Raw genomic sequence first — 27,038 nt, 5'->3', positions numbered from 1 at the left:
TGTTGCATAATCTTCACTAATGACTTTGTCTTTTAATTTAGTCACGTTATATAAAAAATAACTTGTATCAATAAATATATCAAAAGTGTCACTGGCAAAACCTTATTATCTTCTATTATTAGATATCAGATCTTTTGACTAAAGTAAAAGTAATAATACCATAATGAAAACGTGTTTAATTACATATTTCAAATAATATAAAAAGAACTGTACATAAGTAGCCAGCAAAATGTACTAAACATGAAACTAGGCTACTCTATGCAAAATTGCCTTATATAAAGTGTTTTAATTATATAAATTATTAGAATATTGCTTGATGTTGTAACGTAGCGTTATAGGCAGAATGGGCTTTAACACCGTGTCTACACTGGACGCGGTCGTTGTTGTTCGCCTCGCAACAGCTGTTTACCCTAGACGCCTGTTACAAATCAGAACGAGGCATCAGTTTACTGTAGGAGATTTGTCGCTCACGCCGCATCCAGTGTAGACCACGTCACTGATTTTAATGGGTTCAACTGTCTTTTGACGCATCGTGCCGCTCGCGTCCGGTGTCTTCAGGCAGCAGCAGACAAGCGGTGTCTTAACTGTAAGTTGCTTACTTATACCAGTGCGATCTGTTGAATGGTGATTTAACGCTACGTTGTCACCTGGTGAGAAGCAATGCTATACAGTAAATGAACAATGTCCCCGTCTTTTACTCTCACAACGAGCATATCATACTTGTTTGCTACATTAGCTAGCTAGCCATGTTTCATACCTAGTCAGTCGAGTTGAAGCTAATATGTGCGCATCTTACACATGTCTGAAGAGACCTCCTTTTACTGCAGTGAAAGGGTTGGCTGGTGTCACTACAGTGACATGGGTCGAAATTAGCAAACAATGGAGCGAGCTCTGCTAGATAAACGTAGTTACACAATTTACAAGCATTTTATCCGCATTAAAAAAAAAATCATATCAGTGGCATATCTGCGTCACATACGCCGATACATCTGCGACAGGCTCATATTGGCCGATAAAATCGGCAGACCGATAAATCGGTCGGGTTCTAGTACGGGTCGGCCAATCTGGTTCCGTCAGTTAAAATTAACCTTTTCAAATAACAATTGCAGTCCTGCACTGTGAGTAACCTTACATATTAAGATAAAATCTAATTTTCTCCAGTCATTGTTAAAAAAACAAGCTAACAAAACTTGCTAACTAACGTTAGTGAAGTGGACGGGGGAATCGCTCTGCCTCCACCTAAGCTCCGCCCACAAAAAAGTCACAATGTTTCCTAACTGAAAAGGGGTCTGAATGCTGACCGTTGACAATTTGACCTTCTGACTGGCCGAGAGTCTACATTCCCTGAACACGCGACTGTAGATCTCTCTACCAATCATAGAGAAGATTTGACTCGATTCCACCAATCAGGCAAGAGACACGTGTTTTGCGTGTAAAAATGATACAGTTACAGTTTCCAGCAGGGGCAAATAGGACTAATAGACCAAATTGTGACCCACTGTTTTTACCAAGAAGTCCTCACTGCAGCCTGTAGCACGATGAGATGACAATAGAAATACAGTTTCCAGCTGCGAGTGGCGCATAAGGTCTCTTGACAAATCGTTAGCGAGCGCAAGCAGCCGAATTTCGACCCCCTGCCAAATTATTACCCCTCGTTGAAGTCAGTACCTGATTGCCTAATCCTAACCCCACCCCTAATCCTAACCCCTCCCCCACAACTAATCCTAAACCTACCAATACTAGGGGGTAATAATTTGAGACACCCCTCGCTGCAGCCTGTAGCACGATGACGTAGTTGGATGATCCTATACGTACTGGACGCGCATGCGCGGTGGTGCGTTTTGGTCTGTACAAATAATTTTTATTTTTAAAAACTGAATTTAAGTTAAATATAAATGATCACTTGAGTGACAAATGCGTGATCTGACTGCTGTGATCAGTTTGTATATTAAACTTAAATTCGGGGGAGGGGGGGGGGTATTTTTATTTTTTTATGTATGTAGCCTACATAAAACTCCGTCGCTATAGAAACAAAGACGCTAAAATGCAATCATGCAATGAGCTTATCTACTACTTATTGTGAAATTGATATTTACAGTGCCCTCCACAATTATTGAACCCCCTGGTAAATATGATCAAAATTGGCTGTAAAAAATAAATCTGCATCGATTATCCTTGTGATCTTTCATTCAAAAAATGTGCAAAATTCTAACCTTTCATTGAAGTAAAAGAATTGAAAGTGGGGGGAAATCACATTATGAAATAAATGTTTTTCTCCAAAACATGTTGGCCACAATTATTGAAACCCCTAGAATTTTTTACGAGTAAAATATCTCTGAAGTATATTCCCATTAATATTTACCTTTTTTAGTACACCAGGGTGACTAGGAACATGAAATTGTCCAGCTATGACTTCGTGTTTCACAGGAGTTTAAATATGAGGAAACACAAAGGCCAAATCCCCTTAATCATCCATCACAATGAGTAAAACCAAATAATATAGTTCTGATGTGCAGCAAAAGATTGTTGAGCATCACAAACTAGAAAGTGGCTGTAAGACAATAGCTAAAGAATTGAAAATCCCCATTTTGACCATCAGGGCAATAATTAAGAAGTTATAACCAACTAAAGATGTTATGAATCTGCCAGGAAAAGGACGTGTGTCTATATTGTCTTAATGCACGGCGAGTATGAAAGTTTGAGTGGCCAAAGACTCTCCAAGGATCACAGATGGAGAATTGCAGAGATTAGTTGAGTCTTAGGGTCAGAAAGCCTAAAAAAAAAATTATCAAACAACCCCTACATCCCCACATGTTGTTTGGGAGGGTTTAAAAAAAAACCTCCTCGCTCATCCAAAAACAAATTCCAGCAAATTTAATTGTCAGACATGACTGGATCTTCAAACAACACAGGGTTCTGTGGTCAGATGAGACTAAAACAGAGCTTTTTGGCAGCAAACACACTAGATGGGTTTGGTGAACACAAGGATAAAAAGTACCCCATGTGTACAATTTAATATACCATTGGATCTTTAATGTTGTGGGCATATTTTTCTGCTGGAGGTCCTGGACTTCTTGTTCAGATACATGGCATTGTGGATTCTATCAAATATCAACAGATAAAAAATCAAAACCTGACGGCCTCTGCTAGAAATCTTATAATGGGCCGTGGTTGGATCTTCCATCAGGACAACGATCCAAAACAAACATCAAAATCAAAACAAAAATTTGTTGTGGAGCACAAAATGAAGCTTCTGCCATGACCGTCCCAGTCCCCTGACCTGATGAGTGGGCTGAACTGAAGAGAAGAAGCACCAACATGGATCTGGGAATCTGAAGGATCTGGAGAGATTCTGTATGGAGGAATGGTCTCTGATCTCTTGTCAGTTATTCTCCAAACTCATCAGGCATTATAGGAGAAGACTCAGAGCTGTTATCTTGGCAAAAGGAGATTGCAAAAAGTATTTAATGAAAGGGTTTCAATAATTGTGGCCAACGTGTTTTGGAGAAAAACATTTATTTCATAATGTGATTTTCCCCCCACTTTCAATTCTTTTACTTCAATGAAAGGTTAGAATTTTGCACATTTTTTGAATGAAAGATCACAAGGATAATCGATGCAGATTTATTTTTTACAGCCAATTTTGATCATATTTACCAGGGGGTTCAATAATTGTGGAGGGCACTGTATATTTGCTATTAGTACCATACTGCAAAATCCTTATGTTTTTATTCAACTATGTGTGGGCCTAATGAAAAATATGGGACAAATCCCATCCCTTATTGATTTGATACGGGACGCATCATCTTACTTCCGTATTTTAAGGGACCTTATGTACAGAGCACTGTGGAAAAAGGAACTCTTACCAGGCAAAATATCATTAAGCACTTTTTTTTCTGACAAGATTTAGTTTCTTGATGCTGTTATTATTTTTGCATTTTCCCTTGAATGTGTAGCCTACTGGTATTTTAAGTTGTTTACAGACCGTATTGTATTGTAGGCCTACCTCTATGATTAAAATTACAGAGACAATTAGGCTACTTGACTCATTTTTGCTTTCACTCAACAGCAAATATGACCTGAATAAAATAAAATGGCTTTATTTTAAAATGTTCTGTATACACGCATTAAATCCATCACATTTAGGTTTAAAATCATGTGATTTAAAATGTTGTAAAATTAACTATTTTGCATGTATGTAGAAAGAAAATAGGAAAGCATCACATTTATGTAAATAATTACTTATTCATCAATAATTACTTACTATTTATCAGTAGGCTACTACTACACAGGTTAGAACATAATCTCACTTAAGACCAGCGCATGCGAATTATGTTCATGAACGTGACAGATGAACGAAAGACTCAGAAGGTAAAGTAATTATTTATGTTCCCTGTAAATTATTTTTGACTGCATTATAATGATTTCTTAATTCAGAATATGATCAAGATTGCGTAGGTGGATGTGTTCGGGGAATTTGCCAGTCAAAAGTATAACATTTAAAGCCCCCTAAATGAACGAAATGACTCGAAAAAAGATTCATTCATTTTGATGAACGAGATCGAACAAGTGAGTCAGCAAAATGATCCGAACCTCCCCAACCAATACGTATTGGATCATCCAACTACGTCATCGTAGTTACATAGCAACAGGCTGCAGCGAGGACTTCTTGAATAATTTGGCGGGGGTCGAAATTCGGCACTACACCGGCCCTGCGCAAACATCAACATGTTGCTTCTACAATAATGAACCGAGACTCTTTAACCTTGGCCTTCTCACCCTCTGCCCTCGTCGGGGGAAAAGTACTCAGCCTAAAACCAACTAACGTTAGGCCTAAATGTAATGTAAGCCGACGCATCATGACAACAATAAGACCAAAACCCATTAGGCTACGTTCACACTGCAGGGCTTAATGCTCAATTCCGATTTTTTGAAAAAATTCGATTTTTTTGCAAGGCCGTTCACATTTCCAATTAAATGCGACCTTTTGTGATCTCCTGTGTGAACGTGAAATGACCCAGAAGTGACCCGCATGCGCAGAAGAGTACTCAACGGACAACGACGTCACCTGTTATTTGCGGAAGTAGCTAAACTTTAACTAAGTTAACTGTGATTCTCTCTCACACACACACACACACACGAGCGCGCGCAGCGACCGTTATACAAGAGCCAGACAGCAGCCGCTGACCTATCTAATATTCAGCACAAATAAGTTAACATAACGTATTTATAATGGCCGTGGGCTTCTTCTTTTTTTATTTTTTTTATTAACGGGCTCGTCGAGGTCGACCCGTTCGGCAGATTTACCTCAGCTCGACGAATATGCAGTCCGTTTTCAAACCGACGACTACTTCAATGCAGAATTATGATGTTTTTTGCGTTTCAATGACGTGCGGGTCGGATACATGCGACCTGGCCGTTCAGACTGAAGTCGCATTTCAAAAGATCGGATATGTATCGGATTTAGGACCACATACCCAAGTGGCCTGGGTCGCATTTGAAAAGATCGGATCTGTGTCGTTCAGACTGTCATGAAAAGATCAGATACAGGTCGCATAGGGGCAAAAAAATCGGAATTGGGTCGTTTCAGCCTGCAGTGTGAACGTAAGTTAGCCACAGACACTTCCACTTATGTTGATAATAAATCATATCATTAGACTGGCACAGCAGCCGATTAAATCCAGTAACAGACCTATTAACAGAGTATTATGATTTGGGGAAAAATTTTACCTGTGCAGAATTGCAGCAAATGAGCATGGTTGCTAAGCTAGTAAATTTACAGACTATAACTGTAAGACTATAAGCAAAATAACCGTTTTCTCCTCAACTAAAGCTGGACATATAAAACATTGGCAGCCAGAATAAAATTAGCTACGTAACATATTATATTTTAAATAACTTACCCAAACAGCAAACACCTCCAGCAGGAAAGCTTGAGCTTCTTGGCTGATGCTGGGATCCAGTGGATCGCTTATAACGGCTGTGGTTGAAATGCTTTAAAAAGCTTCGGCTTTCAGCACAAAATTAAGCTCTTGAGTAGGTCTTCCTTTAAAAGTTAAAGAAAAGATTAAGTTAATCGTCAATCTTGAAAACGGCGTGGATAATAAGCAAAGATGTCATCCTCAATGTTGCTTGCAGTTTTCATAGCGAATAGCGTTATCTATTTTATAAATGTTTTTCCCCGATCGAGTTCCTCACAGCGGCGGATCTGGTCATAAACTTAGTGATTTCAAGCCCCACCCATTTAGAGGAGCGATATGATTGGTCAATTTTCTTGTCATTTGAAATTAGTCTCTTGTTGCCACGCTGGACCACCAATCACAGCGCTGAACGCGGAAAAATCCTAATATGGAGAAAACGGACATTTACTACACAATACAAACTGAATAGGCAGATTTGTTTATTTCCTCAAAAAGATTTAGATGTTTATTGTCAAATTATAAATGACTAAAATAACATTAGAATTGGTGACTTTTTTAATAAACATTATTTAAAAGTTTGTAAATCATTATTTTTATTTTATTTTACGATAGTTTAGTGTGTTTTTCTTTTCATCTTTGCAAAGTCTCTATTCAAATATTTTTCAATTAATGTATGTAATTGCAGTGGGGTTGATTGCAGAACTTTCTAAACAACTAGGAAGAAAATACACAATCACTGGACAGGAGCTTCCCTTACTTATCTGTTCTCCATCCACCAGTCTTTCTATGGACAGAAAGGATTTGAGAACAACCTGGAGAGACCGGTGTATCTCGGCAAGACAACATCAAGGTAAGATTTATTTTACAATGATTATACACCCCTATATCTTAATGCTTTTCATAGTTGCATTTAAAGACTGCAAGCTATAGCCTACTTCGCCGTGAATATATGCGTTGTTGTAGATGAGAACAATATAGCCATGAAAAATTGTTGGTGGAGCAGTAAAGCTAGGTCTAACGTTACGGTGCTTAGGCTAATCCAAAATAATAATTTGGTGCATGCACAATGAACTATATGCCAAATACGTGATTTTTTTTCTTTTCTTTTTATCTTGATGCATCTTTTCTGTACGTCTTTGTAAAGCGCTTTGAGATGCAACTTTTAAAGGCGCTACAATAAAGTTAATATTATTATTATTAACTACGGGAAAATATTTAAACGGGAAGACGGCGGGAAATTAGTCAAAATAAGGGAGTATCACGGGGGAAACGGGAATGTTGACAGGTATTCACAGGTTGGTTACATCAATGAGCTGGAAGCTTTTCCTTCATGGCTGGACGATCCTCATTTATTAGAGGTGAAATGGGGATTCTTTCAGCCACAAATGTGACGGATCACTGTTTGTCTGTCCTCCGTCGTCATCAAAGTGTTTCTGGCTCCAGCGACTGAGCTTTCAGATGAAAGACCTACAGTGCAGAATGAGTTCACTCATCTTGGCAGGGACCAGAAAACTTAAATCTCTTACCGGCGCCCGATGCTATACGAGACAAACATCAGCGCTCAGCACAACAGACTGATGTTCACACTTGTGAAACTCCTCTGGCAGGAATCACATCGAAGTGCGCAGTCGAGCCTGGAAAAAAAACCTCACAAAAGCCTATGAGAGAATTCAGCACTGCATATTGGTAGAGGATCCGATTCTGAGCAAAGTGGGTATTCCTTTGCCAAATATCACCAAGACTCTCCAGGATTTCATCAGTTGTCAGAAGAGACTCGTCAACCTTTAGTCGACTAAAATACCATCTGACACCATATTGAAGACCACATCGATCTCCTCAAAAGATCTTCCTCCAGCAGCGTCTCCCTCCACCTGACTGCACACAGACTGAATATATTACAAGCACAACAGGAACAAGGTCTTGAAAGAAAGAACGGACACGATGATGCCAGATCCGCAGACTCAGCAAAACTCCCTGGATCTGCACAGACGTCTCACACAGCAGAGCGATCCTGGTCCAGAGCCACACTGTACAAAAGAAAAGAGTTAATCTTGCTTCTCTTGGACGCTCCACAACCAAACAACTCGGGGGACACAAAAAGTACAAAAGTAGAGATTTGACTGATGAAAATAATGTCTACCTCAAAAGGATTGGACAAAACTAGTTATGAACTAGTTATGAACAATTCACCACAGGTTTGGACGCACACAAATAAACTATTGTGAATTTCAACTAGGAATACTGTTGTGTAATTATTCTTTAAAAACTTTACCCTGAATATTGCTTATATTGTCATGTTTTAATATTTTATACTTTATGCAACTAATATTTTATATAAATTCACAATTGATTATATTATCTGTCATATTTTTTAAACAACTATGTTGTGGAAAAGGCAGCTTCTTAATAATTATATACTATAACATTAGGGCTTTTCCTACAACACACGTTCTCTCTAGCGAAGTGCAAAAGTCTACGTTGACCGAAGACAGTTACGGCCCGGTGAACGAAGACTACCAATCAGAGCGAACTGCTGACGGAGATCGGAATAAGAGTTATGAGAATTTGAAGGCAAGTAAGAATTATATATTATCGTGTAAAGCAGAGAAATACTAGCCTGACTACGTCAGACTTCGTACTTCCGCTCAATTTCATTTCGCTTCTGTACTCAGTCTGAGATAGCGTAATAGCTTTCCGTTTTCCTCCGGCCTGAAAACAGCCGGCCAATCAACGAACAGAGGGCGGGCTGAGAGCCGTGACGACATAGACACTGATTGTACCGTGGATGCGTAGATTTACTTCACATAATCTGCAAAAGTCGTTCACAGCCATGTTCACTCCGGTATTTCGCTCGATGGTTTTGTTTTCGCATCATACATGTGTTTACAGTGGAAGTTAGATGCGGCTGAGCATGCGCATAACACACGCCATAACCAAACGTTATGTGATTGGCTTACGGGTAACCAATGATTTTAAACTTCAGACAAAACGCTTTTCTATTATGCCCTTCCAGACTCTGTCCACGAAGCAAAGTGAAGTAGCAGAGTTTGGTATTACCAGGCTAGAGAAATACGATTGTATTATGTAAAAGTACAAATGAACAAATGTACAAAAACGAAGCGTCCGCTAACATGACCGTTTCATTCATTCTATATGTTAGATTGCAGTCTTCGATTGTAAGTTATCCACTATATGTATTGTGAAAAGCGGTATACAAATAAATTTGAATTGAATTGAATTATTGACAATATGGCCCAATTTCCATAAATTACCACCTTGTGAAAATTACGCTTCGCTCACACAAGGTTAACAATAAATAAAACCAACGATAATAACGTTATTTCATAGATAACAAGTAGGACTTTAGACTGTACATAAACTGTACACAATTCCGACTGGCCATTGGTCTAAAGTCTACAGTTGCTCGAACCGCTGTATTATTCACCTTTCACACTATATCTTTTGTCTGAGGTAGATATCATTACATTATATAATATTGATATTGCTCATTATTTAAGGTATAGTACATGATGCCGTCAATAAAAATGACAAAATGCGGCAACACATGTTCACCACATATGTTTCATACTGTGTGTTACTTGATCTCCCCCCTTTCGATTCTTCATACGCCCCTCTTTGCTCCACTGGTGCTGGCTAGTAGGTGTTACTGGCCACTGTTTTGCATTTAATGTAAGTGGATTAAAACACATTTCTATGGACGTATTGAAACATTTTCAGCGCTGTGATGAACATGGCAATGCCACTGTAACTGGGGTTGCCTAGAATCACTATCAAGTTACATTTATATTCTTCACATTCATTTATTAAACATTTGCATTCCATATTAGTCTTCTCTTTGCCAGATTATAGTGATTAGAGTCGCTCAGCAGCTCTACACAAAAGTTTATTATTCAAATCTAGAAGTTGCTTATTGAGCCTGAACTTATTTAATTCAGTGTCCACCATTTCATAAATACAGTGCTATGCATAAGTTTAGACACCCATACTAAAGTTGACTAAAAAGAGGAATAAAAAATCATCTTTTGGAAACTGAACTTAATGCCTTAATTTAAAAAATTAGGAAAAATCCAACCTTTAAGGACACCAATTTTCTTTGTGAATGAATAATGTATCGTAAATAAATAAATGTTCTTCCTTAAAATACAGGGTGCATAAGTTTGGACACCCCTATGTTAAATTCCCATAGAGGCAGGCAGATTTTTATTTTTAAAGGCCAGTTACTTCATGGATCCAGGATACTATGCATCCTGATAAAGTTCCCTTGGCCTTTGGAATTAAATTAGCCCCACATCATCACATAGCCTTCACCATACCTAGAGATTGGCATGGTTTTATTTCAGTTAGCCTAATAGCTAGTTTGATTTGCATTGAGAGATGATCTTATGGAAAGTACTTCATGCCAATCTCTAGGTATGGTGAAGGCTAAGTGATGATGTGGGGCTATTTTAATTCCAAAGGCCAAGGGAACTTTATCAGGATGCATAGTATCCTAAAAAAAAAAAAAAAAAAATACTTAAAAATAAAAATCTGCCTGCCTCTATGGGAATTTAACATAGGGGTGTCCAAACTTATGCACCCTGTATTTTAAGGAAGAACATTTATTTATTTACGATACATTATTCATTCACAAAGAAAATTGGTGTCCTTAAAGGTTGGATTTTTCCTAATTTTTTAAATTAAGGCATTAAGTTCAATTTCCAAAAGATGATTTTTTATTCCTCTTTTTAGTCAACTTTAGCATGGGTGTCTAAACTTATGCATAGCACTGTACTTTATAAATGCAATTCAATCATGTTCAAATAAAACTTCAGTACAAGTGTGTTGAGAACAATACGCTAATCCAATAGATGAAAGATACACTCACTCTCTCTGTTCATAATTCAGTTCTATTATTAGACCAGTAAATCAGGGGAGAGCGCGAACACAGTCCCCCACTACCAGAAATTATGCAGTCGAGCACAATTGGGGTCAGCACAACCGGAGTGCAATGCTGTAGTGTAGACTGTAGACAGTTCGGCTTTCCGATTGGCCGAGAGTCTACACTTTGTAGAATGTAGACAGTTCGGCTTTCCGATTGGCTGAGAGTCTACACTTTGTAGAATGTAGACAGTTCGGTCTTCCGATTGGCCAAGAGTCTACACTTTGTAGAATGTAGACAGTTCGGTCTTCCGATTGGCCGAGAGTCTACACTTTGTAGAATGTAGACAGTTCAGTCTTCCGATTGGCCGAGAGTCTACACTTTGTAGAATGTAGACAGTTCGGCTTTCCGATTGGCCGAGAGTCTACACTTTGTAGAATGTAGACAGTTCGGCTTTCCGATTGGCCGAGAGTCTACACTTTGTAGAATGTAGACAGTTCGGCCTTCCGATTGGCCGAGAGTCTACAGTTTTCGGTCAATGAGGTGCCACAACTGTCTACAGTAGAGATACTGTATGTAAATGTACTACTACGGATCTCACTATAACCTAATCTATAACGAACTGTCAACGATCTTTATTGGTAAGATTTGTTTATGTATTATAATGTCGTATCTATCTTGGCGATCGCTCTTCCGAAAACGTTTGAATGTAATGCGTCACATACTTTTCAATGGCCGTTCTTTTTACAGCCCTTATAATTAACCATAGTTTTACTACAAAAAAAACATGGTTAATATAGGTAAACGATGATAACCGCAAACTTACCATAGTTTTGCTAAACATGGTATTTGTAGTAAAACTGTGGTCATACAAATGGTAATTAATTCGCCAAAAAAACATGGTTACTATAATAAAGGTGGTTTAACCATGGTTCGTTTTTCTTTAATAAATACATTTCCAATTTAGTTCTTTGGATTTATGAGCATTGTAATATATAAACAATATTTTATGAAAACGTGTTGAAATCTAAAAATGCAAAAAAAAACAAAAAAAAAACTGTAAAGCCATATTATACATAATATTTATATATCATATTATATATATCTCAAAAAATGAGCTTTCAGTAAGATTTTCTTTGGGCGTAATGCTGAATTTGTGATTTGCAGTAACATTACAGTGGAGTTTTTCTCTCTCAAATATTACATGCACACACATACAGTTTTTTTATTACACACATATATACCACACTCTGACATATATACTAACACACCCAGACAATTATAGCAGCATAATTTATCTAATAATATGGCTCTATATCATAGGACAAACCTGAAAAAATGGTTGCAACTACAGTATGTGTACACAAATGTTTATACTTAGCAGATAAGCCTTTGTTTGTGGACATGTTTAAATTCCCCCACTCTATGGGCCCTATTTTAACGATCTGAAACGCAAGTGTCAAAGCGCAAAGCGCAAGTAACTTTGTGGGCGGGTCTTGGCGTTGTTGCTATTTTCCCGGCGGGATAAATGACTCTTGCGCCAGGCGCAAATCTAAAATGGGTTGGTCTGAAGTAGCTTCATTATTCATAGGTGTGGTTTGGGCGTAACGTGAAATAAACCAATCAGAGCGTCATCTCACATTCCCTTTAAGAGCAGGCGCGCTTGTTCTAAAGCGGATTCCTATTATAACGGCGAATTTGCCAGGCGCACACCAGGATCGGTTCACAGCCAAGGAGAGCAACGCTCTCGTCAGGGACGTTGGGGATGGAGAAACCCACCCAAATTAACTTCGGTTAAAAAGGCGTATGATAATTTGGGTAAATGTGTAAGCTAGATGTATGCTTTTATAATAAATTGTCTATCTATCTATCTATCTATCTATCTATCTATCGTAATAATGTATGATTTGCAAAAATGAAAACTGCTGCTTCTGTGTAGATGAGAGAATCAAAGTGTATGCGCGTTGTGCACACGCTACATTGATTATGGCCAAGCATGCGCCCTTAAAATAGCATATGAATAACATGCGCAACGCGCCACTGACTTTAAACTATTTTTTCCTGGTTAGTGGCGCAATTGTTTTCTAAACCTGCAAAATAGCATGAAGGAACGTTTGCGCCTGAACACGCCTCCTTTTTTGCGCTGAACCGCCCAGGGAGCGCAAGTTCATTCCCTAGTTTAGCGACGTGCTTCTGTGGAGGGAAAAACGCGCTTTGCGCGGGTGCAAAATAGGAATGATACATGCGTCGATGTACAAAGTCATTTGCGCTGGGTGCAAGATAGGGCCCTATAACTCCTAACCTCATCATGACCTCCTGTATTTGTCATGGTAAGAATATTTTTCATCATTATGATGATTATAACAGACTGTTTCTTACAGGTGTTAAACATGGATGTGTTATTGCCCACCTTGGGTATCTTAGATACAAGTGTCCCACTTAGTAGGCAACAATGCCTTCTCAAGGCATCAAAGGAGGCCAAGGCACTCGGGGCACGAAACACCTGCTTTGCGAACAGGGTGCAGGACAAAGAGACGGCTTGTGAGGAAGGTCGGTGTGGGCAATATCTTGGCACTAGGGCAGATGATGTTTTTCCACCCTATGTTTCCATTATGTTTTTGTGCTCGTCATTAAAGTAATTACAATTTCTATGTCTTCAGCTGAAAGGAAATGTCTGCCGCACATTACCTCAACACCAACAGAGGTGCAGTACCTCGGCCAGGTAGATCTGGTCTTCGGCAAGTACAACGGCCAAAGTTTTAAATGGCTGGTGGAGAACGATGTTGGCTACAGTAAGTATTTTGCACTAAACAGAATCGAAATGTTCATGATTTGTTTTTCCATACATAAATTATCTTACTTGATATTTTAGTGTACTAGATCTTCACATAAAGGAATGTCGCCAACCTGACAGGAAACCAAGCCATTTCAACTGGATCAAGGACCTCCTGCTCATATATGTCGAGCTGTTTCCACAGGTCTCCTGTCACTTAGAGATCAATGTGGACAGGGCCATTTATGGGCAGGGAAGATTCAGGTCGTTTACCTTCGAGGAGATGTGGCAGTGGTACAGCCTGGACAAGACCCTGCAGGCCGACCCGCAAGCTGGGACGGACCAAGAGAGAAAGATGGCTCAGAAGGCAAACTGCTCTGCGCGGCAGTGGCTGGTGATGAAGGAGGAGGACATCACCAACAAGTCCCTAAAGCGCTTCAGGCAGTATATTCTGGATAGAGAGAAAATGACCTTCCGGTGACAGATGTGATTGTTACTGTACATGCTGTGTTAAAACAAACTTCGCAGCAGCGTGCAATGCTGTAGTGTAGACTGTAGACAGTTCGATCTTCCGATTGGCCGAGAGTCTACACTTTGTAGAATGTAGACAGTTCGGTCTTCCGATTGGCCGAGAGTCTACACTTTGTAGAATGTAGACAGTTCGGTCTTCCGATTGGCCGAGAGTCTACATTGCCTATATTTGCAAATACACATAATTTTTGACGACCTGTGATTCAGCGTTTGAGGTAAGACTTATGTATTATAATATTAACAATAAAGAAATGCATTCATTTTCATTAATTTTATTCCGTAAATTGTCCAAATGAGAATGAATGAATGAAAAGTGCGTCTGCTAACGGCACCGCAAGTTGTATTCATCGACGGGCCTTATGAAAATTAATCATACTTTTAATTCAAATATAGTTAATATAATACAGTTAAACCGTAGTAACAGCAAATTAACCATGCTTACTACACTTTTACTATAATAAACAATGGTTACTACACTTTTGCCATAATAAAACCATGCTTACTACACTTTTGCAATAATAAAACCACGGTTAATTTTCGTAAGGGTAGGCTAAAAAAAAAAGAAAAGATCAAATTGGAAAAAAATTATATAAGTTCTTTTCAATTTTAGCTTTCAATAAAAGCATGTCAAATAATGTACAGTGGGGGAAATAAGTATCATCGACGTTTATTTCCCCAATTAATAGCCTATATTTTCAACCTGACTTTGGTATTTACTCAAGAAATGTACACATATAAAGAAATCAAAACATTAAAGTCCATAAATGAAGTTGTGTGTAATAAAGTGGAAAGGAAACAGGAAAAAATGATTGAACACATTATCTGAAATGTATTTAACCCTTGTGCGTCAATAAATAAAAAGTTACTCTGAGGTCCAAAGGACAAAAATATCTGTGTCTTCGGAGCTTCGGAGCACAGACTTAAGTTTGGACTCATTTCAAAGGCCCTTGGCAGATTATTGTTGAAATAAAACAAAAAAGTTATAGAGGTTTAAATTTATGAAAATGATTTATGACCATTATTTTATATAAAGATTTTTTATGAAACATGCTGACCTCTGAAACTGCTAGAAAATTAAAGCCATATTATTATGTCATGTTTATATATATCATATTATATATATAAAAGGTGGCAGTCTCATATCTCATATTATGGTCACACAGTGGCTGGATTTGTGATTTGCAGTAGAGTAGTTTTTCTCTCTCAAATATTACAGGCACACACACACACTTTTTTAAATTTCATTTTGTAACTTTTGATTTAATAGTTTATTAAAGGAAATGGGGGTGAAATAGTAAAATTCCAATCAAAATACACTTGTCAAAATGTATGCATTTGGCATTAACATAGGCAACATGATGAAAAAAACAAAATTGTAAAGACAAAAATAAGGACACACAAGGGTTAATACTTAGCAGATAAGCCTTTGTTTGTGGACATGTTCAAATTCCCCTCCTGTATAACTCTTAACCTCATCATGACCCCCTGTATTTGCTATGGTAAGAATATTTATTTTTTATCATTATGATGATTGTAACAGACTGTTTCCTACAGGAGTGTTTAAAATGGATACATTGCTGCCCGCATTGAGCATTTTAGACACGAGTGTGCCACAAGATAGGCAACAATGCCTTCTTAAGGCAACAAAGGAGGCCAAGTCATTCAAACCGTCCCAAACCACAGACGACAGCGAGCTGAGGGACGAGAAGGCGGCTTATAACAAAGGTAATACCTTGGCATTAGGGTCATAGATGTTTTATCCACCTTATATTTCCACTGCAGTCATGATAACCTACTGTTGTGCACTAGAGTGTCTGTGCTTGCGCGTTATCAGAGGCCTAACAATTTCTGTCTTCAGCTAAAGAGAGGTGCCGGCTGGTCACTTCAACTCCAACGGAGGTGCAGTGTCTTGGTCAGCTGATCGTCACGTTTGGAAAATATAATGGCAACACTTTCAAATGGCTGGTGGAAAACGACGTCGGATACATTAAATAGTAAGCATGTTGCACTAAACAGAATGCAGCGACCGCCACCTCCAGCACGCAGCGCTTTCCTGCGAGAATGGTAGGTTAAGATGACTTCAGTAACAACCACTTAAGTTTGTATTAGGCATTGCACAATGCTGATACTCTCCTGTGTTTTACAGACACCTCGACAGGACGTGGTCTCTCCTGCAGCGACTGCCACCTCCAGCTCATCAGGGTCCAAAGGGGATGATGCCCTGCTGGTTGAAGCACTTGCTGCATTTGAAAGACAAGGTATATCACAGCACAAACCCTGTATTAATGCAGTATCTGTTCGAATAAGCGAGCACCACTCCAGAGGAGGAAGAGTGGTTGAAGGAAGAACGTTTATTTATTCATTTATTTACATTATTCATTCACAAAGAAAATTGGTGTCCTTAAAGGTTGGATCTTTTAAATTAAGATCATTTTCCAAAAGATGATTTTTTTTATTCCTCTATTTAGTCAACTTTAGCATTGGTGTATTCACTTATGCTTCTCATTTCACAGGGGATGCAGGGGGCAAACAAGGAGGACTAAAAGAGGGCCAGCCAGGCACTCTGAATACCATCGCACCAGCAGCTGTAAGGTCACAATTTATACACCTGAGCACACCTGACTCTCCATTCTCTGCCTACCTGGAAAGTGGCAAAGCCATGCAGTGCTGTCTCATACCGCATAACCATAAAAGTTTACACTCATACTTATAAAAACTAATACACTTATTTTTTTAAGGCTCCTGCATCGGCTCCTGGTCTTGATGTGATGCCATGTCAGGCGGCTCTACCTGAGGTAATGCATTTAACTTAATGCAAGAACACTTTTCAGTTCTGAGTAGAGAGTGGTTGTTAGATATGGTTTTGTCTTTGTTACGCTACCAGGTCACATTTGAGGGCTGGCACAAAATGTGTGAGTCTGCTGCACATGGGCTGCCACATGCGGATCTGAAGTGGCTGAAGGAGGACGATGTCAGGGGACTGTTTCAGAGGGCCACATCGTACCAGGACAAGCACGGCCGTACGAAGTGGAGGAAAGTCCTCAGGGATGACCGGATGTGGTTCTATCCCCCGGAATTCCCTGGAGTGGTGGGAGAGAGAGTCCCCTCGGCAGACTCCTTTTTTCAGAGCGCTGTTTTTTTTTGGAGACCGGTAGGGGTGTGGCGGTACAGCCTTCGCTGTCCCAGGCCTGAGTGCCCAGCAAGTGGCAATAAGACCACTTGTCTGTACTCCCACACGGTCAGACAGATCTGCGGCATGTCTGGCTGGTACTCCATGCTGACGGAGGTCCTGGCATGCAATGCGTGCAGAAAGGCTGCCAAGGAGTCTGAGGAACACGCCATTGGTCGTTTCCTGGCGTGGGATGTGTGCATCCTCGACCAGCTCAGTCCAGCTCACAGAGCCGTCTTAACGTTACGGTGAGTCTCTGCATCATTTTACAGTAATTTGATTCCTGAATGATTGCACTAGGAAAGAAATATGTAAGATTCACAGGCATCCAACGATTGTGCTTTAATCTTAGGCGTGGCGTGGACAAGCAGGTGATCCGCCTGATGAGGGATCACACCGAGGGCAACACCATGGCCAAGGTGTGGAGACAGGTCCTGGAGAGCCACTGCGAGGAGTACCTGCAGAGGAGAGACCTCTACACCACCCTCCTCTGCCAGTACAACAAACCTGGGAAGATCACAAGTAAGACAAAAAGTTCATGGTTTTGTTTTCTTAAGTGTTCAGGCAAAAACTAACATGCATATGAGTCCCATCTGACACAAAGCCAGCAGGAGCCCTCACTTCAGTAGGAACAAATAACCACTCTGAGATTTTTTTTTTTTTAAACAACAATCAGCAAGAAACATTCACACATCAACACACCCAACAACACAGCATACATACAGACATTGTGCTTTTACATTGTGTACATATAAAGAAAAAAAAAGAAAGAATAACTTCAGTAAATCATAAGCAAAACCTGACACCAGCATCAGTTCTTCCACTTACAGTTTTAATTGGCTTTGAAGATAATTTATGAAAGGACGCCACATGACAGTGAACTTAGATCTGCAGAGTCCTTTAAATTAAGTCTTACTTTTTCTAAACTTTGTAAAACATCTCTGGCCCACTGGTTTTCTTTTTTTCACCCATCAATAATGAAGTCTGCGTGTCTGTTTTCTCTGCTTTCAGGGAATTTGTGCCCAAAATTTCAGGTACCACCACCAAGGAGAGAGCTGCCTTGCCCAAAGCTGCTGAGGAAAGCCTTTCTCCTTGCTGAGGCCGGAAACATTGAGGACTACCGGACTCAGATCATGTTCACGTTCGCGAAAGTCTTAAAATATGACTCCACCAAGAAGGTAAAAAACAAAGTCTGATTGTAAACATTCAGTCACTGAATTTGGCAGGGATTATTGCCCACTGCAGAACAAGATTTCTGTACTCATGGATTGGTATGCATGGTGGAAAATCTTAATCATTAATAAATAGTGATAACTGTTATGAGAATAATAATAGAAAATATAGCTGCAAGCGGTGATTCAGGGCCAAGCCGTTGAAGCAGCAGCAACAGTGCAGAGCAGGAAGAGCAAAAATGGCAGAAATTGAACATGCATGAAAAATCTGCTGGTTCAGAAGTACAGGTGAACATTAACTCAAAATGAACAAAACATTTATAATCCAAGAGAAAGAAAGATTAGTACAACGCTTGAATAATAAAGGAATCGAAATTACACAACATTTCACACAATTTTTCTAAAATCGTCCCACGCGGGACTCGATCCCACTATCTCTGGATCAGATGCCTGTCACTCATCTCGTTGCGCCTTCACTACACATGGTTCATCATCACAATCTATTCTAAACCCTCAATGATCTAAACTCTGGATCTTGTTAAATCATCAGTCATGTTGTTTTACCAGTTGTACTATCTACGCTGACTGTTGACAATTAGACCTTCCGACTGGCCGAGAGTCTACATTCCCTGAACACTCGACTGTAGATCTCTCTACCAATCATAGAGAAGATTTGACTCCACTCCACCAATCAGGCAAGACACGTTTTGCATGTGAAATGGTGCAGTTACAGCATCTGCCAGCAGGGGCAAATGGGACTAATCAAATTGTGAAACTGCTTTAGCACACAAAAGTTATTCATTGAATAAAACCTAGTTTCACTTGAAAAAAGAAGACAGTCGGCTGCATCACTACACAACACATACTATATACTAGTAAAGGTAGAATGATGATTATACTTGGAATGGGACGCTTGCTTAATATTTACTAATTTCTATGATTACTCTCAACAACTTTAAAACACCCATGCACAACAACATACACTACTTCTATTAACCTCTACTGTCACACAATGCTAAATACAATTCTATCATTAACCACTTTAGGGGGGTGCACCGTTCCCGGAGGTACTGCAATACCGGGTCGATGCGTGGAGTGGACGGAGCAAGCCCCTATTCCATCTCCCTGATCCAAAAATCAATTTAATATATGGTGCCCGGGTAGGGCACGTATCAGATATTAAACTGATAAGAACAGATACTACACTTGATCTTAGCCAAAAGGCCGAGAAGCGATACCCACAAATGGTCACCAGTAGCAACTGCACTCTTTGAAACACCAAATCTGATGATGGTAAGCTTTTATTATATTATTTTTACTCAGAGTTATTGTATAGTATGTAATTGTTAACATTACTCAGATAAGGATTAAAGGGTCATAAACCCCCCTTACTTTAGCACCGGTCGTTCACACCTCAGATTTGAAAAAGGCTGAAGAAATGTGTGTAGAAAGCTGTGGTGAGAGGCAGGGGGGTTAATACATTAACAACTCAATAGACCTGCATCACACTCACTACAGACATGAACGAACATTAAAATGTGAAAGAAGATCCTACGCTGATCACGTAGTGTAAACTGTGCAGCGCTTCTAGGTTCAACATCAGAACACCAGCTCATTATTGGCCGACGCCGTTCAAGTGAGCATCACGACACATGAGTGCAGAGCTGGCCAATCACAACATGAGCGTAAGTAATTAATGACAGAAATTTATTTTGGGTGAACTAACCCTTTTAAAGTCCACCTGTGGTGAAAAATCAAGCTTTTAATGTTTTTAATATGCTTTGAGACCAACCATGTGCAAATTCATAAGTCAACATCATTGCTGAGTATTTTCTTCTTAAAACTGCAGTGAACCAAAGACCGTCTCAAAAACGCTGTTTGAAATCGCTGGTGTTTCTGACGTCACAAACTACCTTGAAACCAATCTGGTCAACGTGTGATCGTCAACGAGTGGATCTCTGAGCTGGTGTGAGTGAGTGGAGGTGGGGCTAATTTGCATATTCAATGAACCACATATAAATGAGGCAATGGTGTAGAGCAGTGTTTCCCAACCCTGCTCCTTGAGGCACACCAACAGTACACATTTTGGATGTCTCCCTTTTCTGACCCATATATTTCTAGTCTTGGAGTCTCTACTAACGAGCTGATGAGTTGATTCAGGTGTGATTGATTAGGAAGAGTTTGAAAAAGTGTAGTGTTGGTGTGCCTCCAGGAACAGTGTTGGGAAACACTGGTGTAGAGTTACATTCAAGCTATTTTAAGACATGAAGATTTATTTTTCAAGGAGAAAACTTTTAAAAATGTCATTTTGATGACTAAAGGAGTTTTCGGGATAAAATTATTGACTACAGGGGGACTTTAACTGAATAATCCACTGTGTAATCACGTCCATATCAGAGATACCACTGAATTTTGAGAGCATCGCAGCCTTATAAGTGATAAATAAATGAAGTAACTATTATTGTACCAGTAAAATAAGGGGAGAGCGCGGACGCAGTCCCCCACTACCAGAAATTATGCAGTTGCGATTCCCACATTTGGGGAATTTGCAGACGTTCTCTCTAGCGAAGTGCAAAAGTCTACGTTGACCGAAGACAGTTACGGCCCGGCGAACGTAGACTACCAATCAGAGCGAACTGCTGACGGAGATCGGAATAAGAGTTTTGAGAATTTGAAGGCAAGTAAGAATGACATATTATCGTGTAAAAACAGAGAAATACGAATGTATTATGTCAAAGTACAAATGAACAAATGTACAAAACGAAGCGTCCGCTAACATGACCGTTTCATTCATTCTATATGTTAGATTGCAGTCTTCGATTGTATTACTTAAGTTATCCACTATATGTATTGTGAAAAGCGCTATACAAATAAATTTGAATTGAATTGAATTATTGACACTATGGCCCAATTTCCATAAATTACCACCTTGTGAAAATTATGCTTAGCTCACACAAGGTTAACAATAAATTAAACCAACGATAATAACGTTATTTCATAGATAAGTAGGACTTTAGACTGTACATAAACTGTACACAATTCTGACTGGCCATTGGTTGCAAGTTGCTCGAACCACTGTATTATTCACCTTCCTGTATTTTATGTAATTTATTCTGTATGGTCAATTTGAGAGACTCTTTGGGTTTTTAATAATAACAACAATAATAATGATGATAACAAATGCCAGCTGGGTGTATGAAGGAGTTCAGATAGGTACTGGGGTAAGTGAGATGTTGTGCTTACAAAACATTACGCTTCTGGCGTTCTTATAACACTTTGAGTTTACTGTTTTTTATTTATTAATTAATTTATTTTTAGACAATTGACTAGAGATGGATCCCGCATTGTGTATTCTGGACACAAGTGTACCACAGGATAGGCAACAATGCCTTCTTAAGGCTACAAAGGAGGCCAAGGCGTATAAACCGTCCCAAACCACAGATGACAGCGAGCTGATGGAATTGAAGGCGGCTTATAACAAAGGTAATACCTTGCCATTGGGGTCATAGATGTTTTTTCCACCTTATATTTCCACCGCAGTCATGATAACCTACTGTTGTGCACTAGAGCGTCTGTGCTTGCGTGTTACTAAAGGCCTAACAATTTCTGTCTTCAGCTAAAGAGAGATGCCGGCTGGTCACGTCCACTCCAACAGAGGTGCAGTGTCTGGGTCAACTGATCATCACGTTTGGGAAGTACAATGGCAAAAGTTTCAAATGGCTGGTGGAAAATGATGATGGATACATTAAGTAGTAAGCATGTTGCACTAAACCGAATCAAACTATGTTCAGTATGTTTTTTTATAAATTAATTATGCTTTGTCATATTTTAGTGTTCTTGATCGCCACGTCAAAGAGAGCTGCCAACCAGAGAGAAGAGCCATCAATGATGAGTGGGTAAAGGATTACCTCCTAAAATATGTGCAGCTGCTTCCACAGGTCTCCTGCCATCTCGAGATCAACGTGGACAGGGCCATTTATGGGCAGGGACACTTCAGGTCATTCACGTTCCAGGAGATGCGGCAGTGGTACAGTCTGCACAAGCGCCTTCAAGCTGACCCTCAAGCTGGGAGTGACCACGAGCGAAAGATGGCTCAGGAGGCTCGTACTGCTCTGTTAGGCAGTGGCTTGTCATGAAGGAGGACGACATCACCACCAAGTCCCTGAAGCGCTTCAGGCAATACATTCTCGATAGAGAGGTAGGTTAAGGTGACTTTAAACAGCTGTGATTGTTACTACACATGCTATGTTCATACAAACTTCAAGAGCACAAAGCTGTAATTCACAGAAGCCTCCACCGGACTCCACTCCTGCTGCTGCCACTTCCAGCACTTCAAGACGAGAATCAGAATCAGAAAGAGCTTTATTGCCAGGTATTTTTGCAAATACAAGGAATTTGTTTTGGTGACACAAGCTTCTAAACGTACAAAAAAGTAGACAATAGATGGTATGTACAGGTATGCATGTACAAATGCAAGGAAATGTAAATAAAAATAATGTGTGTTAAATAAATAAAGGTTAAATAAATCAAGGTTCCCTGCACCAGGCATGGCCATGTACCGGGTTGCCCGCACCACAACCATCAACAGTGTGGACCTGCCATATTACAAGGGCCTGCGTGGGAGCAACAGCCTGGAGGGGTTCCACAAGTCGCTGCCCCATATGATTCCAGGTAATTTAAGGGGAAACAAATACTTGTTTAACAGCAAAAAGACAACACATATCCCTTTTGTATCATTCCGATAATACCTGTTGTTGTGATGTTCAGGTCCCCACTGTGCGGCACGCCCTTACCAGGTCTACCTCATTAGTGGAATCGCCAGGTGGAACTCCGACCACAGCTCGGACGCCGTGTTTGGGGGCAGAGGCCGGCTCAACAGGGTCTACTCGGCGCCGCTCATTGACCGCCTCAACTCCCGCTGCCAGCAGCTGTTTGGTGAGACGGTGGAAGAGAACTTCCGGGCCCCGGCCGACGTCCAGTCAGACGAGCTGCTTGGGCTCGAATATCTTTTCAGCCAGAGCACGGGGGAGTCCTTCTCTCTTGAGGGCATCGTCAACGACGGTCCTGGGCCGGAGGAGGAGGTCCTTCAGCCTGGGCAGGCCGACCCAGACGCCGAGGCATATCAGAGCGATGAGGACCATCCTGCTGTCGAGCCCGGCATCACACTAACCAGCAGTGAGACTGCTACGGTCAACCCTCCAGCCTTTGTGAGTAGAGTACCTACTTGTCTGATAGAAGAGAATATAGTGATAAATGTGACCGCTGAAAAACAAGACATTGTGTACATTGGAACTTACCTACGTTTCTCTCTCTCTCTGTGTGTGTGTTTATGTCTCTCTGTGTATGTTTTACAGGAGGATGTCTGCAGTGACAATCCTCTGCTCGGGTTTCAGAAGCTGGAGGCATTCTGTGCTGCGCTGGTGGAGGTCGGCTTGACAGACCAGAAGCTGCTCCTCAACACCGCGCAAAGGAACAGGGTCCTCGACGCCTGGAATACGGTGGAGGAACATGACAAGCAGCCACAGAAATACCACCAGCTGTACCGCACACACTGGGGCAACACATTGTACTGCCGTACAAAGAGGGATGACCTTACAGACGCCGCCGTGGTCCAGAAAATGAAGATGGCCAAAAGGTACGCGCCAGCACTGCAGGACATCAGCCCGCAGCACAACCGCCTCATGTACGTGCTTGTCAAGCTGCTGTGGCTGCGCTCCCCTTAGGCCTCCTGCTCCAGCCCTGAGAAGGCCAGTATCCTCAATGCCTATGACAGGATCCAGCACCGGGTCTTGGTGGATGACCCAATCCTGTGCAAGGCAGGCATCCCTCTCCCCAAAATAAACACTAAAACAGTGAGGGACTTCATCCGTCAGCAGGAGAGGCTGGTGAACCTGCACGCCACCAGGCAGCCAGCTGCCATCTCCAAAACCACTTCGGTGTCGTCTGAAGAGCTGCCTCCTGCACTGCGCCAGCCTGCCGTCCTCCTTCCACCTGACTACCCCATGAGGGAGTACATCCCCACAGCCGGCACAAAGGTGTTGAAGGGACGGACCGACATGCTGGTGGCGACGCCACAGCCTCCTCAGCCACCACTGCCTCTGCCGGTGAGGAGAATCCCCGCCACCTCCACCATCACCAGGCCTGTGCTGCCCTTCGTCTCCCGGTCTGCGGGCCCATCATCCACGCAGCCCATGGTGCCTGCTGGTCAGGCGTCCATCCCGATCACTCCGCCTGTGCCCATCAGGCCAGCTGTTCAGCCGGCCTCTGGACAGAACCCTGTGGTAGGATCGTCGTGGTCTCGATCCACACAGTACACAAGAGGAAGCTGCCAGACCACCCCACAGGGCTGGGCGTTAAGCTGACGAGGGAGCAGCATCTCCCGACCGGCAAGGTGTGCGGGCAAACAATCCAGGGACACAAAAAATAAAATAAAAAATACATATTGCCCTGCGATCAACCGTTCAGCCTCCAAGGAACTGGAGAACAGAGCATTTAAAAACTATGAACATTTTGTCTCTGTTGAGGACGGATTGGAGGAGTGAACGGCTGGCCCGTTGTAAATAGTGTATATATAAGTTTTACTGTTCTACATTCTGTGTGTTCTGTTCTTACAATTGCCCTTTAACACAGCACCTTTGTTTCTCTGCACTGTTATTTCATGCACTTTGCTTTTTATGTTTTATTTATTATACTTATTAAAATAAATTTGTATATTCGTTTATTTAGTTTTTTTCTTTTTTCACAAATTATGACTTTTGGAAGTGCAATTTAATAACCATATGCAGTTTTAATAAAGTTGAATTAACGTAAACATTAACGTAACCTTTTGCCATTTTTAGTCTTCAAAGTGTACACTTGCAGGTGTTGATTATAATTATGCTAATTTACTGATAGCCTCATTAACTAATAATAAAGATAAACAATATTTAAAAAGTATAGAATTATCTTACATCTGACTAATTAAAAAATAACCTCAAAACATAAAATGCTAGCTAAATGGGGGATATCTACAGTATAGGCCTATCTAGCATAAAAAAATAAAATAAAAATTGTCAAAACGTCATCTCACAGTTGCTGAATGTCGTGCAACAACGTTGCTACAGCCCAGTCGCATCTTACAATTCTACGTTGTCACAATGTTGCGAGCATGTAGACGGCGACGTTGCTATAGCAGAAATGCAACGTGCCACAGACGTTGCCACAACGTAAATGTGTTTGCTGGGAAGGGTCCGAAGTCCAACAACCATGACACGTAGGGGAATATGTGACGCAGATATTATAAAACACATTATTTTTCTATCAGTAGTAAAGGATTAAAGACTTGAGTCATTTTTAAAATATTTACGAGTACTTTGGTCGAGTCCGAGTCAAGTCTGAAGTCATTTTAGTTCGAGTCCGATTCACGTCTGAAGTCTATTAAAATGAGAATTGAGTCCGATTAATTAATCCACACAGATTGAAGCGCTCACTCAGCACAAGGCAAGCGTCAAGCGCTGCATGCGGCGAAAACACACGCTTGAGTTTTCGGGGGTCGGGACAGGAATTGACCTATGGCTAAGCCACGCCCCCAAACGCGATGAGCCAATCACAGTGCGCATAGCTAACCCAATACACTCTGGCTTTCTCTGCTTTCGCGTCCATTGAAATGCATTGCAGTTAGTCAATTTTCATTCGTTTTTATATGTTTTTTCTTGTCATTTTAAGGTTAAAATGGTCAAACGGCGTGCATGGGGTACATGCAACTCCGACACTAGGTATCCCGAGAGGCTGGGCGACGGTGTGTATTTTTTACCCTTAATATGGGAGCAGTAACCCGGTTCCCTATGGATTCAATCCCAATGATGTGTCAGATCAATGACATGGAACTTGTTACTGTTAACAGATGTTTAGCAAAGCCTAGTATATTACAAGACGCTGCTTTAGCAGAAGAAAAATCTAGCTATGCTAATACAGAGCTTTAAGATAGGTTTAGATAAAAAAATAAGCTAGTAGCAATTACCATAGCATATTTTACAAGTCACGTTAAGTTAGATTAATAAATTGAAAGTAAAATCACACTTCTTACCCTGCGGTGCATGAACAATGCTGATCCTCTATCTAGTTGTCTGAGATGGTGATGGCAACGAGATGCGGTTTATCACGTTTACACTGTGACCTGTAAATTTTTGCCTGGAGCTGAAACTTTTCATCTACCTTCTCAACAATAAAATTATTAATATACCCACAAATGCATATAAGGCCCTTTTGGTGACTTCGAGATGATATATAAGCTTTCTGTCCCCAAAAATCATCAATTGCCTCCTGTGAAATGTCTCTTACTGTGACAGCTGCCATAGCGCCTGTCACCGAATGTTGACTGTTTGTCCGAGTGAGTGGAGGGGGCGTGGCTTAGCCATAGGTTAATTGTCGCTTGCACAATCGGGCCAGCATTGCATCATAACTAACGTTTATCATTTTCAAATGTTTTTTTTTTAGGTCTTACCAGTTTAAACATTAATTCGATTTAGTACTCTATTCAGTACTTGTGCGCTCTCTGAGATGGTTTTCTCTGCTTGCATACATACAGCAAAGCCGTCTCACAAACACCTCGCCA

General features: G+C 40.7%; 2 protein-coding genes and 1 long non-coding RNA gene across 4 annotated transcripts in view; 2 read left to right on the top strand and 1 right to left on the bottom strand.

The window, feature by feature from the left end:
- LOC307156386 (uncharacterized protein) overlaps window positions 1-18,747 on the top strand; it is a gene marked incomplete at its 3' end in the record, with an annotated part of 51,248 nt that extends 32,501 nt beyond the window's left edge. The window contains exons 1-8 of one of the 2 annotated variants that reach the window (XM_079867695.1): window positions 15,233-15,829; window positions 15,963-16,168; window positions 16,251-16,362; window positions 16,618-16,691; window positions 16,843-16,899; window positions 16,989-17,521; window positions 17,626-17,795; window positions 18,285-18,747. In XM_079867695.1, coding sequence (XP_079723821.1) covers window positions 16,166-16,168; window positions 16,251-16,362; window positions 16,618-16,691; window positions 16,843-16,899; window positions 16,989-17,521; window positions 17,626-17,795; window positions 18,285-18,469 — 1,134 coding nt within the window. In that variant the 5' untranslated portion in view covers window positions 15,233-15,829; window positions 15,963-16,165. Of the gene's footprint in view, window positions 1-15,232; window positions 15,830-15,962; window positions 16,169-16,250; window positions 16,363-16,617; window positions 16,692-16,842; window positions 16,900-16,988; window positions 17,522-17,625; window positions 17,796-18,284 lie in introns of those variants that run through there. The other variant, XM_079867694.1, reaches the window with a different exon arrangement.
- LOC307156391 overlaps window positions 15,362-27,038 on the bottom strand; it is a 34,519-nt gene continuing 22,842 nt past the window's right edge. The window contains exon 4 of the long non-coding RNA XR_013820703.1: window positions 15,362-17,780. This is a non-coding gene — a long non-coding RNA (uncharacterized lncRNA). The remainder of the gene's footprint in view (window positions 17,781-27,038) is intronic.
- On the top strand, window positions 18,826-25,259 carry LOC307156387 (uncharacterized protein). The gene is made up of 8 exons (XM_079867696.1): window positions 18,826-19,738; window positions 21,764-21,928; window positions 22,062-22,197; window positions 22,278-22,643; window positions 22,733-22,817; window positions 22,991-23,116; window positions 23,213-23,652; window positions 23,800-25,259. The coding sequence occupies exons 4-8, from the start codon at window positions 22,578-22,580 to the stop codon at window positions 24,166-24,168; spliced, it is 1,086 nt and encodes a 361-aa protein (XP_079723822.1). The 5' UTR covers window positions 18,826-19,738; window positions 21,764-21,928; window positions 22,062-22,197; window positions 22,278-22,577; the 3' UTR covers window positions 24,169-25,259.

This window comes from Squalius cephalus (assembly GCF_949319135.1).
Source record: "Squalius cephalus genome assembly, chromosome: 3".
Taxonomy (NCBI): domain Eukaryota; kingdom Metazoa; phylum Chordata; class Actinopteri; order Cypriniformes; family Leuciscidae; genus Squalius; species Squalius cephalus.
Note: the sequence above shows the minus strand (reverse complement) of the source record. Positions and strands in the feature narration are given on the sequence as shown.

Coding starts and splice junctions, on each gene's coding strand:
- LOC307156387 (XM_079867696.1), top strand. CDS start 22,578: ATGAAGGAGGACGACATCACCACCAAGTCCCTGAAGCGCTTCAGGCAA. Junction 22,818..22,990: donor AGAAAGAGCTTTATTGCCAG/GTATTTTTGCAA, acceptor TCCCTGCACCAG/GCATGGCCATGTACCGGGTT. Junction 23,117..23,212: donor GCTGCCCCATATGATTCCAG/GTAATTTAAGGG, acceptor TGTGATGTTCAG/GTCCCCACTGTGCGGCACGC.